The 17,897-nt window shown below is 44.9% G+C and overlaps 1 protein-coding gene across 4 annotated transcripts in view; it reads right to left on the reverse strand.

Annotated features, from left to right (window-relative positions):
• The window catches only part of LOC122105974 (zinc finger protein 777), a 53,834-nt gene that overhangs the window by 14,015 nt on the left and 21,922 nt on the right, over nt 1-17,897 (reverse strand). For all 4 annotated transcript variants that reach the window (XM_042677284.1, XM_042677282.1, XM_042677283.1 and 1 more), the window contains exons 3-4: nt 16,347-16,473; nt 12,401-12,514 (exon numbers count right to left, since the gene is read on the reverse strand). In XM_042677284.1, coding sequence (XP_042533218.1) covers nt 12,401-12,514; nt 16,347-16,473 — 241 coding nt within the window. The remainder of the gene's footprint in view (nt 1-12,400; nt 12,515-16,346; nt 16,474-17,897) is intronic.

Here is a 17,897-nt window from a genome sequence, read left to right on the forward strand (position 1 = left end):
CAAAAGAAGAAGAAATAAAAGCTAATTCACAGAACCAGACATGCTAGTAATCAATAAAAGTATCACAACATATTCGCTCTTCTGATCAAAGAAAGGCATCCAGGCCAGGTGCCGGTGGTTCGTGCCGAAAATCCTGGCTACTTGGAAGGCAGAGAAGGGAGGGCATCCAAGTCTGAGGCCAGTCCAAGCACAAAATTTACAAAGTCACATCTCAACCAGTGACTGGGCAGGGGGTTTGTTATCCCAACTTCACAGGTGGCTGAGATCTGGAGGACTGTGGTTCTAAGACAGCCCAGCCAAAAAAAACCCCAAAACCAAAATTCGCAAGATCTCGTCTCAGTAGAAAAGGCTGAGTGTGGGCTGCTTGCTTGTCATCCAGGGAAGCATAAACAGGAGGAGCGTGGCCCAGACCAGCTTGGGCAAAAAGTGAGGCTCTTTTTTAATTTTTCTTTTTTTGTTGTTGGTCATGGGGCTTGAACTGTGGGCCTTGGCACAGTCCCTCAGCTCTTCAGCTCAAGGCAAGTGCTCTACCACTTGAGCCACAGCCCCACTTCCGATTTTCTGGTGGTTTATTGGAGGTAAGAGTCTCATGGACTTTCCTGCCTGGGCTGGCTTTGAACCATGATCAGATCTCTGCCTATTGAGTAGCTAGGATTACAGGCAGGAGCCACTGATGCTCGGCTTGAGACTCTTATCTCAAAAAATGATCAAAGAGTATGCTAGACACAAGGCTCAAGCAGTAAATAGCAAAGACAAAGCCCCGAATACTGCCAAAAGGAGGAGGGTCATTAAACTATTGTTTATAGCCATTACTTTAGTAAATAACATAAAATTCAAAGTATCTACTATTGGCACAGGTGTGGGAGCAAGAATTCTACTTACAAGGAGGCTGGGAAGGTGGCTCAGTGCCTTGCATGCATGAGGCTCTGGGTTTGATTCCTCAGCACCACATAAGCAGAAAAAGCCAGAAGTGGTGCTGTAGCTCAAGTGGTAGGGCACTAGCCTTGAGCTGAAGAGCTGAAGGACAGTGCCCAGGCCCAGAGTTCAGGCCCCATGACTGACCAAAAAAAAAAGAATTCTACTTACAAGGACTATAAAGTAGCACAAATGTTTCAAAGGCATTTGCCAACATCTATTTAATGTTTAAGTGACCCAGAAAATCTATTTCTAAAAAAGTTTCAGACAAGCATACAGAGTCTATTTATAAGGATCTTTACAGATTTACAGAACCTTGTGAACACTGAAAGGTGCATCAGTAGGGGAGTAATTAAGATAAAATCAATAGTCAGAATACTGCAATCTACTACCAACAACAACATAAATTTATACATTCGGACATGTAAAGACGTCAAATATAGTACTGAAAAAAATTGCTTTTTACAGCTATATAACTTGAGTTTTACATTAAGAATATCATTTATAGCTAGGTGCTGGTGGCTCATGCCTGTAATCGTAGCTACTCAGGAGGCTGAGATCTGAGGATCTCAGTTCAAAGCCAGCTTAGGCAGGAAAGTCTGTGAGACTCTTATCTCCAATTAACCATCAGAAAGCCACAGGTGGTGCTATGGCTCAGGAGGTAGAACATTCACCTTGAGCTGAAGAGCTCAGGGACAGCGCCCAGGCCCAGAATTCAAGTCCCGTGACTGACAAAAAGAAAAAAAGAATATTATTTATGTATTACTTAGCTCCTTAAGGGTGTGTGTGGGCTGGGAAGGTGGCTCAGTGGTAGAGTGCTTGCCTCGAATGCGTGGGGCCCTGGGTTCCATTCTTCAGCACCACATAAACAGAAAATGCCAGAAGTGGTGCTGTGGCTCAAGTGTTAGAGGGCTAGGCTTGAGCTGAAGAGCTGAAGGACAGCACGCAGGCCCAGAGTTCAAACCCCACGACAAAAAAAAAAAAGTGTGTGTGCACATACACATTTATGCTCTTCCAAGTGTGTGCATAAAATTTTGGAAAGAATAAACTGCTGAGAAAGAATTGTGGGAGCCAGGCATTGGTGGCTCACACCTGTAATCCTAGCTACTCAGGAGGCTGAGATCTGAGGATCGTGGTTTGAAGGGAGCCCAGTCAGGAAAGTCCATGAAATTCTTATCTCCAATAAACCACCAGAAAACCGGAAGTGGCACTGTAGCCCAAGGGGTACTGCACTAGCCTTGAGCTGAAGAGCTGAGGGACAGCGCTCAGGCCCAGAGTTCAAGCTACATGACCGACCAAAAAAAAATAGAATTGTGGGAGACTTTCAACTTTTTTCTTTTCAAAATTAAAAACCACTATTGCCACACTACCCATGTATTTCAGCCAAAGCAAAGATATGATGAATGGCTGGAGACACCGTCTTCCCTATCTCCTCTCGCTACACTTTCTGGGAGGTCTTTAAAACTTAGTATATGATTAAAAAAAAAAAAAACTTTAAAAAAGTTATACAAGGGGCTGGGAAGGTGGCTCAGTGGTAGAGCGCTTGCCTTGCATGCCAGAGGCCCTGGGTTCGATTCCTCAGCACCACATAAGCAAAAAGAAAAAAGCCAAAGGTGGCGCTGTGGCTCAAGTGGTAGAGCGCTAGCCTTGAGCTGAAGAGCTGAGGGACAGCGCCCAGGCCCAGAGTTCAGGCCCCATGACCGGACAAAAAAAAAAAAAAAAAAATGTTATACAAGGGGCTGGGAATGTGGCTTAGTGGTAGAGTGCTTGCCTAGCATGCATGAAGCCCTGGGTTTGATTCCTCAGTACCACATACACAGAAAAAGCCAGAAATGGTGTGGCTCTAATTGTAGAGTGCTAGTCTTGAGCAAAAGCAGCTCAGGGACAGTGCTCAGGCCCTGAGTTCAAGCAGCAGAACTGGCAAAAAAAAAAAAAAAGAAGAAAAGTTATACAAATACATAGGCTAGAAGACTGAATAATGTTTCAAGCCTGTTTGTGTGAGGGCTGGGGCTAGGGTTGGGGCTTGAACTTGGGCCTGCACTTACTGGGCTATCATGCCCAAGGAGAGATGGTGCTCTACCACTTGACTCATACTGCCAGTCTAGCATTCTGCTGGTTAACTGATAAGAGTTTCACAGACTTTCCTGCTGAGCAGGCTTCCAATGGAACAGAGATCCTCTACCTTCCTCAGATCTCAGCCTCCAAACAGCTAAGATTACAGGTGTAAACTACCTGTGTTAGACTCAAACTTGTTTTTACAAGTTCCTCTCCAGCTAGGCTCCCAGAGGCAAAGACTTTCAGCTCTTCCAGTGACTCTGCTGTCACCTGCCCTCCTGACTCCTGGAGTTTTAATCACTGTTTAAGCTCTATCTATGGACTTCCTGGAGTTGGAGGTCAGGACCATCTCTCCCAAATCTCTTGTTTGCCAGTCTAGTTTTGTGATTTTAATGGGAGTGACAGTGCTGCTAACATCAGTAGATGGTGTAAATGCTGTTTATAATGGAGCCATACTTTTCTGTGTCTGTAAGCTTTTTTTTTAAATGGGATTAAATGAGTACATAAATTTCACAAATTTCATAGTCTTGTGAGATAGTGATACTTAGTTAAAGTCACAAACACATTCTAGCCTTCATGGGGTAAGTTGTCTTTATTGTGGTCAATAAAGTTTGTGAATTCTATGAGCTTTGACAATACAGTTATTTCTTCCACATCAGGTGATATGGACATTTCTCTCCTTTTGCTTAGTATCAGCTGTCCCCTCTTTCCCTCTCATTCCCTTCCTCCCTCCTCCCATCGCTGCCAGAGTTGCTTAGTTCATTTTGATCAATGTCCAATGCAGCTGCTTTCTTTAGACCTAATCTTTTTTTTTTTTTTGGTCAGTTGTGGGCTTGAAGTCAGACCCTGGCGCTATCCCTGAGTTCTTCTGCTCAGGGCTAGGGCTCTACCACTTTGAGCCACATAGCTCCACTTCGTTTTTGGTGGTTAATTGGAGACAAGGGTCTCACAGGGACTTTTTTGCCTAGGCTGGCTTTGAACTGTGGTTCTCAGATCTCAGCCTTTTGAGTGGGTAGGATTACAGGCGTGAGCCACCAGTGTCCAGCTAAACTTATTCATTTTTAATTTGGCTTAGCTTACTACTATGGTGAGCTCACACTCATCCCTTGCTCTGCTGTTTAACTCCCTTCTCAAAGCATTCATATGTATTTATCAATTTCATCTAAATAAAAAAAAACTTCTAGAACCTTCTAATGTGCTACCCTTACCCCCAGAGTTCTTTCTCTCATCTTTTTCTTGGTTTACTTACTTATCTGCGCAAATCACGTCCTTAGCTTGGGAGGTGTGCATGGAGACTGAACATCTCAAACTGCCTCAGCTTCACTCTGCTATTTAATTTAAATAGTTTGGCTAATTATCCAATTTTAGGTTGGAAATATTTTCCCTCGAGTTTTAGAGGCCCCAGGCTCTGTCTTCTAGCTCCGGATGTCGTTGGGAGTTTGATTCTTGGTGTGAACCTGTTTTTCTTGTCTGGACGCTCCCAAGATTTCTTTTGTCCTCAGGTGCTCTGAAATTTCCTGCTGAAGTATCTAACCAGTAGGTCAGTTTTCATCCATTGTTCTGTCTGGGCAGCTGGTGGGTTCTTTCAATCTAGAAAATTATGTCTTTAGTTGCTGGGAGCTTTTCTTAAATTATTGTTATTTTTTGGTGCCAGTACTGGGCTTGACTCAGGGCCCAGGCACTGTCCCTGAGCTTTTGTGCTCAAGGCTAGGGCTCTACCAATTGAGGCACAGCTTGATTTCTAATTGTAAGATGGTTAATTGGAGGTAAGAGCCTCACAGATTTTCCTACCAGTACTGGCTTTGAAATGTGATCCTCAGATCTCAGCCTCCTGAGTAGGATTAGAGGTGTGAACTACTATCACCCAGTTTTCTTTCCGTATTTCCTTTTTTTGTCCTTTAGCTTTATTTTCTAAGATACATGCTCAGCTTTATAGCCTGAATACTATAGTGACCTTAATATGTTTTTTTAAAATGACTTTATTGGGGCTGAGAATGTGGCTCAGTGGTAGAGTGCTTGCCTAGCATGCATGAAGACCTAGGTCTTCAATTCCTCAGTACCACACACACACAAAAAGCTGGGAGTGGTGCTGTGGCTCAAATGGTAGAGTGAGAGCTAGTCTTGAGCAAAAGAATGTCAGGGACAGTGCCCAGGCCCTAAGATCAAGCTTCAGGACTGGCAAAAAACAAACAAAAATGACTTTATTGGGGCTGGGAAAGTGTCTCAGTGGTAGAGTGCTTGCCTTGCATGCATGAGGCCCTGGGTTCGATTCCTCAGCGCCACATAAGAAGAAAGAGCAGGAAGTGGTGCTATGGCTCAAGTGGTAGAGTGCTAGCCTTGAGCTGAAGAGCTGAGGGACAGCGCCCAAAACCCTGAGTTCAGGCCCCATGACCGACAAAAAACTAACAAACAAACAAAAAAGACTTTATCATCCATCCATCCATTTATATTGCCAACACCAGGGCTTGAACTCAGCCTTGCACTGTTGCTCAGCTTTCTCTCACAATGGTGCTTTACCACTTGAGTTATGGCTCTAGTTCCATGATTTTTAACTTCTAGTAATTCCACATTTGCTGGGTGCCAGTGGCTCATACCTATAATCCTAGTTACTCAGGAGGCTGAGATCTGAGGATCTGTTTGAAGCCATCCCAGGCAGTAAAGTCCATGAGATTATCTTCAATAAACTACTCAGAAAAAGCTGGGAGTGGTACTGTGGCTTAAGTGGTAGAGTGCTAGCCTTGAGCATGATAGAGCTCAAGGACGCACCTAGACCTTGAGTTCAAGCCCCAGGACTGGCAAAAAAAAAAAAAATCCTCTTTTTTCCTTAAAAAAAAAAAAATCATTTGGTGGCTCATGCCTATAATCCTAGCTCTTCACGAGGCTGAGATCTAAGGATCATGGTTCCAAGCCAGTCCAGTAGGAAAGTCTGTGAGACTCTAATCTCCAATTAAGCTCCAAAAAACAGCCCACAGTAAAACTCAAGTGGTAGAGCACTGGCCTTGAGCACAAAAGGTTAGGGACAACTCCCAGACCCTGAGTTCAAGCTCCAAGAGTGGCACAAATAAGCACTATAATTTTGTGTCACAAATGGATTAATTTACCTAAGGATTTATGTATAAGTATACACATATTTTTCTCCTCTCCACATGGTCTCTGTTCCTCTAAATATGTTGTTTTTCTTCCTTACTGGTTTTTATCTGTTTCTCTATTTAACTGCCTCTCTGTGGGCCTTCCCCATATACCTTGGGGATCCCTGGTCATCTATTAGAATGAAAAGTGGACACTCAGGAGTTGAAGTACATGCAAATATAGGTGGCACTTGCCACTCAGATCTCTGTGTAGGATGTTTTGTTTAGGATGTTTGTTTTTAATGGAAACTTCTTGGACTGGGAAAAAACAAAGTGTTCTAATACTTGCCCCAAGGGTTTTACTCTGGATACCAGCATCATTTGAGCAGGCAGATCAGAGAAGCAGGTGGGAACGTTGCACATCTACTTATTCCTGTGTTCAGTATGGCCCCCAATCCCTTCCAAACTCATGCCCCATCCAGAGATCCTCTTTCTCACCTTCTACAAGAATAAGCTTACTGGGCACCAGTGGCTCACACCTATAATCCTACCTACTCAGGAGGCTGAGATCTGAGGATCGCGGTTCAAAGTCAGTCCAAGCAGGAAAGTCCATGAGACTCTTATCTCCAATGAACCACCAGAAAACCGGAAGTGGCACTATGGCTGAAGTGGTAGAGCACTAGCCTTGAGCTGAAAAGCTCAGGGACAGCACCCAGGCCCAGAGTTCAAGCCCAATGAATGACCAAAAAATAATAATACTAATAATAATAAGCTTTAGTTATCTGCCAGGACTGGGGAGAGGCAGATGCCAGATGGAAGGATAGAGTAGGAGGCTATTTCATTTTCTTCCTTCCTTCCTTTCTTCCTTCCTTCCTTCTTTTCCTTCCCTATTTCTTCTCCCTATCCCTCTCCTACCTCTCCCTTTCCTGGTACCAGAATTTGAACTCAGGACCTCACAATCACTTAGCTTCCTTGGTAAGCTGACAAGCCACCAAGTCTACCTACCTCAGTCTGCCTCTTTGAAGGTTGTTCTGGAAATGGAGTCTTCTGGACTGCCTAGGCTGACTTTGAACCATCCTTCAGAACTCCCTCCTGAGTAACTAGATTATAGGCAGAGCCACCAGCAGATTGTCACTTAAAAGAGGCTTGACCAATCTCTGATTTCAGCCTTACCTTCACCCTCATTTCCAGACACCTCGAGAGTCTGGGGAAGGGTGCTGTGTGGTGGGGTGCACACTGTATTTCTTCTCAACTTGCCCTAGCACCAACCTTAGACTGTGCTTCCTAAATCAGTAGTCACTCAGCTAGCCACCTGCTGTTAGACTTCCAAAAAACTTTGTTGCTGTTGTCTCCTCGTCTCTCATCTTTTAAGAGTCCCTTTACTCTCAGTTTGGGACTTGGGAAGGGGAGGAAGTCAATACGTTCAACCTCAAGTCTTTTAACATGCTTCCTGCCCCCACCCCCTTCCCCGTGCCAGTACTGGGGCTTGGACTCAGGGCCTGGGCCTGGATACTGTACCTAAGCTTTTGTGCTCAAGGCTAGCATTCTACCACTTGAATTACTGCTCCATTTCCAGCTTTTCTGAGGTTATGTAGAGGTAATGGCAGGTGCTAGCTTTGAACCAAGATCCTTAGATCTCAGTCTCCTGAGTAGTTAGGATTACAAGCATGAGCCACCAGTGCTCAGGCATGCATTGTTCTTGAAAAAATACTTAAATGGAATAAGAAAATCTGCTCTCATCAGAAAATTTTACTAATCAGAGAAATATTTTAGTATGCTTCCATTTTTGTCTATATTGCTTACATCACTAACTTCATATTATATTTAAACTTCTCACTACTATTTCATTAACCTCCCCTTCCAACTAAATCATCCCTACCCACATTTTAAACAGAATTCAGCACTGGAGTTTGAACTCAGAGATGTTGCTTCCTGTTCTCCCACTTGAGCCACACCCTAGCTCAGTTTGCTTTTCTAATTTTTTTTGGGGGTGGGGGGTAGTCCTGGGGCTTGAATTCAGGGTCTGGGCTCTGACCCTGAGCTTCTTTTGCTCAAGGCTAGCACTCTACCACTTGAGCCACACCACGACTTCCAACCATGGCTTCATGCATGCTAGGCAAGCACCCTACCACTAAGCCACCTTCCCAGCCCTTCTATTTTTTCAAAATCCTGCCCTGGTGGTTTTCAATACTATTCTGGAAACTTTTTTTTTTTTTTTTTTGTGAGTCATGGGGCTTGAACTTTGGGCCTGAATGCTGTCCCTGAGCTTTTTAGCTAAAGGCTAGCACTCTACCACTTGAGCCACAGTGCCATTTCCAGTTTTCTGGTAGTTAATTGGATAAGAGTCTCACAGTCTTTCCTGCCCAGGCTGGCTTTGAACCACGACTCTCAGATCTCAGACTCCTAAGTAGCTAGGATTATAGGTATGAGCCACCAGTGCCTGGCTTTCTGGAAACTTTTCTGTGTGCTGGTCCTGGGGTTTGAACTCAGGGCCTGGACTTCTATTCCTGAGCTTTTGTGCTCAAGGCTAGCATTCTACCACTTGAGCCACAGCTCCACTTCTGGCTTTTTTGGTAGTTAACTGGAGATAAGAATCTCACAGAAGCTGGGCGCTGGTGGCTCACACCTGTAATCCTAGCTACTCAGGATGCTGAGATCTGAGGATCGTGGTTCAAAGTCATCCCGGGCAGGAAAGACTGTGAGACTCTTATCTCCAATAAACCACTAGAAAACCAGAAATGGCGCTGTAGCTCAAGTGGTAGAGCACTCACCTTGAGCTGAAGAGCTGAGGGACAGCGCTCAGGCCCAGAGTTCAAGCCCCATGACCGACCAAAAAAAAAAAAAAGAACCTCAGATTCTCCTGCCAGGACTGGCTCTGAACTCAGATCTCAGCCTCATGAGCAGTCATAGGCATGAACCACTAACCCCCAGCTTGTGAAACATTTTTAAAAAATGGTGTGCAAATACTCATGATATTCAAAATTCATACTCGGAATCATGAAACTTGAGGAGCTGGATGGGGACAAGATAGGTGGGGGTGGGGGAGACCGATGGAAGGGGTGACTGTACACATAAACGGACATATTCAGTTATTTACAAGGAACAAAAGAGAGGAAAAAGGGAAGGGGGGGAACACTGGGGCTCCTTCCTGACCAATATATTACAGATCCCAAATCTGCCCTAAGAGACAGAGCTCTGCAGTGGGGGCTCCTGTTCTTGTTTCTTCTTCCTCTATAGACCAAGTTAATCCTGTGTACCTCACCACTGCGCAGATGTCCACATACACCAAAGCCAAGTGCTTCTTGCTCAGACTTGGAACGCAGCTGCAGCCTGTACTCAGCTGCTTCCTCAACTCTTCTCGGTGTCTTGCTGGAACCTCAAAGCAGTGTTCAAAATCAAATTCTGATTGTTTCTCCAAATCTAAGCCTCATGTCCTCATCCCACAGAGGCTGGAGTCACCTTGCCACCTCTTTCCCCACTTGGTTCACATCTATTAGTCTCTAAGTAGTGGCTGCGTGCTAAAATGTATCAAGCTCAGCCACTGGTCACCTGGGTCTTGCCAAGGTCTTCTACCTGTTATTCAGGTTTCCAGTGAACCTTCCACCCCTCAGAGAAGCCTTTTCTGACCTCCCCAGCCCAGCAGGGTTTTCCATACTGCAGCCTGAATGCTCCTCATCACTGCTCTGTTCTAAGGCATGACTGTGATGCTACACAGTAAGGGTTTGGTTGGTCTCTACGAAAGTGTAAATCTACGGGCCAGGACCTCTACGTCCTGACAAAAATACAAGTGGAGCTACAGTATTAAAATCCTCCATAAATATGCTAGCTCAGTCCATATTTTGGATTATTTTCCCACATGCTAGGGGCTGTGAGAGGATGTTATTAGGTCAAATGTGTGAGTGTTTAAAATATTTAAGTCATATGTTACAGATAGAAATCATCACATTGCTTTCTAAAAAGACTGAAATGGGGCCAGGTGCTGGTGGCTCACACCTGGAATCCTAGCTACTCAGGAGGTTGAGATCTGAGTATTGCGGTTCTAAGTCATCCCAGGCAGAAAAGTCCATGAGACTCATCTCCAATTAACCACCAAAATAGCCAGAAGTGGCACAGTAGCTCAAATGGTAGAGTGCTAGCTTTGAGCACAAAAGGTTGGGGACAGGCCTGGGAAGGTGGCTCAGTGGTAGAGTGCTTGACTTGCATGTATAAGGCCCTGGGTTCGATTCCTCAGCACCACATAAGCAGAAAATGCTAGAAGTGGCGCTGTGGCTCAAGTAATAGAGCGTTAGCCTTGAGCTGAAGAGCTGAGGACAGCGCCTGGTCCCAGAATTCAGGCCCCACAACTGGCAAAAAAAAAAAAAATAAAGGTTGGGAACAAAACCTAGACCCCGAGTTCAAGCACTTGGACTGGCAATAGGAAAAAAAAAAAAAGGAATGCCACTTGGGTGGCAACATGGGGTTGCTAATTTGTTGGGGCATGTGGTCCACCTTCCTGGGCCTCTCTGACCACTGCCCCGGCCTAGAGCTGGAGCCCCTATTGTGAGTATTTTGAAAGCAGCACTACTATCTGAATCCTCTTTGGATCTCTTTGCTCTTAGGAATCTAAGCCATTCAATGTGAGTTTACTGCATGTATTTACTTTGCCAGTTCATAAAATTATCATTTTGGTATATGTTGAATTCTGAACATTTTCAATTTTTGGGACGGCCCCCCTTGGCATCACACCTTGGGACTAGCCCAGGGTTGGCTTTGCTCCACCCTGCTAAGGAGCAGACGCATGGATGGGGAGAGGGCTGATGATGCTTGCAGGCTTTAGCCCATGAACACAGCATGTATAAAAACCACTCTGGAGCAGTGGTGCCATGACCCTGCCCTCTGGGTCAATGTAGGCTCCAAGGGGCTGGAGACGGCCAGTGAATCAAGTGGCACAGGTCAGCCAGCAAGGAATACACACACCTTCCAGAAGAAACTCAGGTCATGGATATGCCCACAGTATAGTGGGCTGGAGTCATTTGTTGGGTCTATTCTCTGGAGGGCCCATCTGTGATAAAGATGAGAAAACTAAGAAGATAAGGGTGGGGGGAATCAATGCTCCCCATCCCGCCCTTCTAAGAAAAAGATACCAGAGTAGCACCTGCACCTCAAAATCAGCTGAGCGTCAGCTATGTTTCATGATTTTGACCACAAATCACCTCTCCCAGACCCTCACTTGTCTCAATCTATCTTTCCTTTTGTTTTAATTTTTAAAAATATTTTTACCATGGGGCTGGGAAGGTGGCTCTGAGGTAGAGTGCTTGCCTCACATGCATGAGACCCTCAGCACCACATAAACAGAAAAAGCCCAAGTGGCGCTGTGGCTCAAGTAGTAGAGCACTAGCCTTGAGCTGAAAGCCAGTGTCCAGGCCCAGAGTTCAGGTTCCACAACTGACTATCTATCTATCTATCTATCTACCTATCTATCTATATCTATATATCTATATCTATCTATTTTTTAACCAGTTGTGGGGCTTGAATTCAGGGCCTGGGTAAGACATGCCAATCCCTATGTCAGGCCTAGTATTAGATCTTTGTACTATTCTGAGGCTTTTTTTTTTTTTTTTTGGTCGGACATGGGGCTTGAACTCTGGGCCTGGGCGCTGTCCCTCAGCTCTTTAGCGCAAGGCTAGTGCTCTACTACTTGAGCCACAGTGCCACTTCCTGCTTTTTCTGTGTATGTGGTGCTGAGGAATCGAACCCAGGAGCTCATGCATGAGAGGTAAGCACTCTCCCACTGAGCCACCTTCCCAGCCCAATCTGAGGCTGTTTTGAAACAAATTCTAAAAAGACCAACCGTGCTAGGAATTAAAAAACACAGGCAGCCTGACACCACAGTTTACCTGAGCCACACGGTTGGTCTGTTGGTCCTGTCTGACTGCTTTGTCCAGACACTGTCCTGCTGGAGGGCTATAAGGTAGGATGTTTCCAGTCCCTTATCCTTCTACTCACAGTCTAGGAGTCAGGGCCTGGCCTTTCTTTGGGAAGCTCTAGGGGGTCTGAGCCCTAGTACTCTAACCCATGAATACTTTCTTTGTATTTCCTGTAAGGAATGAGGTAACACTGTATCATGTAAAAAAAAAAATCCCTGAAACAATGAACCTCATAGCATTTCTATTTACCAACCACCTAGGGCACTGGTGGCTAGCTGCTGGCAGCCGGGGTGGACCATGGGGGATCTAACAGGTCCCTGCACCTGCAGGCCTCCTTCTTGCACAGCCTGCTCCCAGGCCCCTTCAGGTCTACCCTGGACTGTGATCCCGTGCTGGGTCTCCTGAGAACTGAGGGGTCCAGGCTGAAGAGCGCTAGGCCACCCATTCACCACTCACCAGCACTGGGGTCTGTGGGCGTTTCGCCCTCCTCAGAGTCCTCCTGCTCCTGCACGGCTGGCCTCTCCCCGCGCTCCATCTGTGACATGAGGTCTGGTTTGGAAATTGCATAGTCTGGGGAAAGGAAGGAAAAACATACTATTAAAATGAGGTGCTTCTATTGTTGGTAAGCACCATCTGTGACCAGCATTGGCTGCCCTGCTGGGTGGCAATTGCCAATGTTGAAATATAAAAGGCCAAGTAGCCAGCCAGACTCCTTCCTTAGTGTCCACTGAGTGTGGGTGCGCACTACTCACAAGTGCGGATGCTGGCTCACAATATACAGAATTTTATAAAGAATTAGTTCTGATAAAACCCCAAATTCACAAAACAAAATACTAATAGATTTCCTTACATTAAAAAAAAAAAAAGTTGAGCTGGGTGTCAGTGGCTCATGCCTGTAATCCTAGCTACTCAGGAGGCTGAGATCTGAGGATCATGGTTCAAAGCCAACCTGGGCAGAAAAGTCCATGAGACTCATCTCCAGTAAACCATTAGAAAACCAGAGGTGGCGCTGTGGCTCAATGGTAGAGAGCTGGCCTTGAGCTGAAGAGCTGAAGGACAACACCCAGGACCCAGAGTTCAAGCCCCACGACCGGAAAAAAAAAAAAAAAATTCTGCTGGGCGCCCATGGCTCACACCTGCAATCCTAGCTACTCAGGAGGCTGAGATCTGAGGATCCTGGTTCAGAGCCAGCTTGGGCAGGCAAGGCTGTGAAACTTATCTCCAATAAATCACCAGAAAACCAGAAGTAGTGCTCTGGCTCAAGTGGTAGAGTGCTAGCCTTGAGCTGAAGAGCTGAGGGACAGTGATTACGCCCAGAGTTCAAGCCCCATGACTGACACACAAACACAAAAAAAAGTCAGCAGGGTTGGGGGTGAAGGTCTGTGGCTCAGCATGTGGCTCAGCATGCATGAGGTCTGCTGAGTTCAATCCCCCAAGACTCCCAACAAATTTACATTTCTTTGGGAATAAAGCTAAAAAGTAAAGAAACTTAACAAAATGTTAACATGTGGCCATATTTATCATATGTAAATGACTAATATTCATTAATATTTGTTAATATTCAGTAATAATCTATAGTTACTAATAATTAAAAAGCAAAGATATGGATAACCCATAGAAGAAATACAAATGGCCAACGAATATATACAAAAAAGTATAAGTTCACTAAGCATCAAAGAAATACTTATTGTCCTACTGATGCATTGTGTGTGTGTGCGCGCGTGTGCGTGACTGGTACTGTGGCTTAAACTCAGGGCCTGGGTGCTGTGTCTTAGCGTTTTTTGTTTTTGTTTTTTTTTTTGCACAAGGCTCACATTCTACCACTTAAGCCACAGCACCACTTCCGGTTTTCTGGAAATAAGTCTCACAGACTTTACTGCTCAGGCTGGCTTCAAAATGCAATCCTCAAATCTCAGCCTAAGTAGCTAGTTTTACACAAGTACACAGCTGATCTATCGCTCTTCATCTATGGAAAAGAAAAACAGCTGGGCACTGGTGGCTTACGCCTATAGCCCTAGCGACTCAGGAGGCTGAGATCTGAAGATAGCAGTTCAAAGCCATACTCTTATCTTCAGTTAACCGCCAGAAAACTGTAAGTGGCTCTATGGATCGAAGTGGTAGAGTACTAGCCTTGAGCAAAAAAGCTCAGGAATAGCATGCAGGCCCTGAGCAGGCCCTGAGTTTAAGGCCCACGACAGACAAAAAATATGTATGTTTATATTTAAAACAGAAAAACACCAGATAGTCAGGTATGGAGAGATGGCATTTTCATAGGCCACTGCACAGATAAATATAAACTGGCTCAGCCTTCTAAGGGTCCCTTGATAATAGCCTTAACATTGGCAATATGAGCTGGGAGTGGCTCACACCTATAATCCTAGCTACTCAGGAGGCTGCGACTTGAGGATCACACTTGAGGATCACGGTTCAAAGCCAGGCCAGGCAGGAAAGCTCCTGAGACACTTATCTCCAATTAACCACTAAAAAGCCAGAAGTGGAGCTATAGCTCAAGTAGCAGAGTAGTAGCCTCGAGCAAATAAGCTCAGGGACAGAGCCTAGGCTCTGAGTTCAAGCAGCAAGACTGAGACACACACAAAAACATTACAAATGTGCAGTCTTACTACATAAGCTCCTTTTCCAAATCTCTCAAGTAATAGCACAAATACACAAGGACTGATTATCACAGCACTTTGCAACAGTGAGAAAACTAGAATCAACTATTGTTTACCAACAGCAGCAAGGTGAAGAGTCAAATAGTACAGTCTAAGAGGACAAACGTGATGGGCCAGGCTGTCCGCAGCCTGCCATTAGGTAGATTAAGTGGGTGGTATTAACCTTCCCTACTCCCACAGTGCACCCAAAAGGTTCATGGTGGTATTCTCTCATGAGTGGGAGGGTGGGAGTCTAAACTGCTGAATTTTCACAATTATGCATGTATTTAAAAGAGAAATAAAGTTATCTTATAGAAAGATATGTGCAAATAAATTAGCAATTCTAACGTGAACCCAAATTTCTATCCATGTTTATTTAATGTTTAAACAAACTGAGGCTGAGCAGGATACATTGTTATACATGTGTGGAAATGTCACAATGAAACTTCTCTTGTATAACTAATATATGCTAATTATTATGTGTATAGATGGTAAAAGAGCTGGGGGCTGGTGGCTCAAGCCTATAATCCTAGCTACTCAGGAGGCTGAGATCTGAGGATCACGGTTCAAAGCCAGCCCAGGCAGGAAAGTCCATGAGACTCTTATCTCCAATAAACCACTCAGAAAACCAGAAGTGGTGTTGTGGCTCAAGTGATAGAGCAAGCTGAAAAGCTCAGGGACAGTGCTTAGGCCCAGAGTTCAAGCCCCACAACGGACCAAAAAGAAAAAGGTAAAAGAGTTCTCTGTATGAGAGAAAAGGATACATAGAGAAGTGCATTTTCCAGAGTCTTGTCCCTAAATATTCTCAATGAAAACCACAAGAATCTTCAGGCTTTGGGGTAGGACAGACCTGTATGCTAAGATCTAGGGTAAGCCTTCATAGGCTCTGATCACAGCTTCTTCATTTGCATAGTGAGGATGTGACTTGTGAAAAGTAAGGCTTGATAAATGACAGTGTTTAGTCACCAGGGTCCTTCACAGCAGAGCTGTGAGAACTGACTGGTCAGAGTCTTAGAAAACACCTTATACACCATGAATACTTGCTATATCTGTTCCCTTCCATTCTCTTTCCTTCTTAAATAATAACTGGCTGGACAAATGTTTTTTGTTTTTTGTTTTTTTTGGTTGGTTGTGGGGCCTGACCTCTGGGCCTGGGCGCTGTGCCTCAGCTCTTCAGCTCAAGGCTAGCGCTCTACCACTTGAGCCACAGCGCCACTTCTGACTTTTTCTGCTTATGTCGTGCTGAGGAATCCAATCCAGGACCTGATGAATGCAAGGCAAGCCCTCTACCACTGAGCCACCTTCCCAGCCCCGAACAAATGCGTTTTTTGGATCCAGTCGTGGGGCCTGAACTCGGCCTGGGCGCTGTCCCTCAGCTCTTCAGCTCAAGGCTAGCGCTCTACCACTTGAGCCACAACAAATGCATTTTTTAAAAAGGGGTCCATGAGTAAAATACTGTGGTGATGACAGTCCTCTGATGACAAGGTCTATATTCTCCACTGCTCCAGGGGCTTCTCCATAGAGCCAGGTCTGTGCATACAAGGTGCTCTGACCTGTCCCTTAATGATGTAAATGGGTAAACCAAGGCATTTGTTTTCATTTGTGTGCTCTCTCTAAAATTCCAGAGTTGCAATCTGACTGGAAACTTTGGTCCCAAACTGTTTTGTCTTCCTCTGTTGGCCCTCCTGGGGTTCAGCTTCCCTAACTGTATGAGTGGCTTCTTTCCAGTGTCAGGCAGCCCTCCTCCTTACCCATGGAAACCAGAGACTCATAGTTGCCCCGCATCACGTTCTTGTAGAGCTCCTTCTGCCACTCAGACAGGTTTCCCCATTCCTGCTCAGAGAAATGGACGGCGACGTCATCAAACGTGACCGGGACCTGAAAGCACACAAAAGAAATCAACTTGGACCAACAGGATGGCAGTCACAGGCTGTCAAGTCCCAAGACTTGTGGGATTTGACACCCCAGCTCTGGCATAACACCTCTTCCTCAGGACTGGAGATGGCTTCACCAGGATCCTTCTAGAAATCAGGCCACTATCCTGGCTAGAATAGGAAACTCATCTTGCCCAGTCCCTCTGCATTCACAGGACAAGCCTTGCTGCACTAAATCATGATCTGTGGATCAGCAGCAACACCAACATCAGGAACTTGCTGGCAATGCAGACTTTCAGGCCCCGCTCTGGACCTACAACTCAGCCTGCCCAGTGAGGTCCCCAAGGGCTTCATGTACAATAATAATGTTCAAGAAGTGCTAGCCCAGGAGACGGCCCCTTTACTCCCTAGTGTTAGGCTGTGAAATAGGGCAGCAGTGGAGAGGAATAGGAAGAAAACTGGTCTACACACACTCCTTCAGAATCTTCTGGAAAATAAGATTAAGAACTGCTGTCTAGCTTTTTGTGTGTATGTGATAGTATTGAGAATTAAAACTCAGCACTCTCAAGGTAAGCCAAAAGCAAGAGACAAATGGTACATGGTCTCCCTGATAAGTGGATGTTAAATCCAAAATGTTAGGTGATACGACAAAATTAACAGGACTTAAGAAACAAAGAACTTCCACTCATATGGTCGAACCACTACTAAATATCCCCATGCTGCTGATCATATGTATGGTGTATATGTGTACACCGTTATATGTTATAGACCGTGATAGACAATTTGCTCTAGGAAAGTTAGAATGAACTTGTGACTTAAAATGAGCATCATTATTCCACAATACTGTGAAATTTGGGAAATTATGTAATCACTTAATCACAATTAAAAAAGAACCTCGGGGAAGGTAGGGAGGGAAGGGATAGTAGGGGGAAACAATGGAGGGGTAACAATGCTCAATAGGAAGTGTACTCATTACCTTACTCATGTAACTGGAACCCTCTGTATAGTGTCTTTACAATAAAAAATTAAAAAAAAAAAAAAAAAACCAGCGCTCTCACTTGGCTCTTTTACTCAAGATGATGCTCTACCACTTGAGCCACACTTCCACTTCCACCTTTGCTGGTTAACTGGAGTAAGAGTCCCATAGACTTTTTTGTCCAGGACATACCTGAATGCTGATTCTCAGATCTCAGCCTCCTAAGTAGCTACGATTTATAAGTGTGACCCCTGAGTGCCTGGGTTTTTAAGGACACCTCTTAAGAATGTCTGCACACACTCCCATAACACTTTAAATCATCTCTAGATGACTTATAATATCGAACTCAATGCAAATGAAATATAAGTAGTTGCTACACTGTATGATTTAGAGAATGACAAGAAAAAAGTCTGTACATGTTTAGTGCAGATGCAATTTCCTTTTCTCAAATA

The sequence above is a fragment of the Dipodomys spectabilis genome, unplaced genomic scaffold (genome assembly GCF_019054845.1).
Source record: "Dipodomys spectabilis isolate Male_0828 unplaced genomic scaffold, ASM1905484v1 ptg000034l, whole genome shotgun sequence".
NCBI lineage: Eukaryota > Metazoa > Chordata > Mammalia > Rodentia > Heteromyidae > Dipodomys > Dipodomys spectabilis.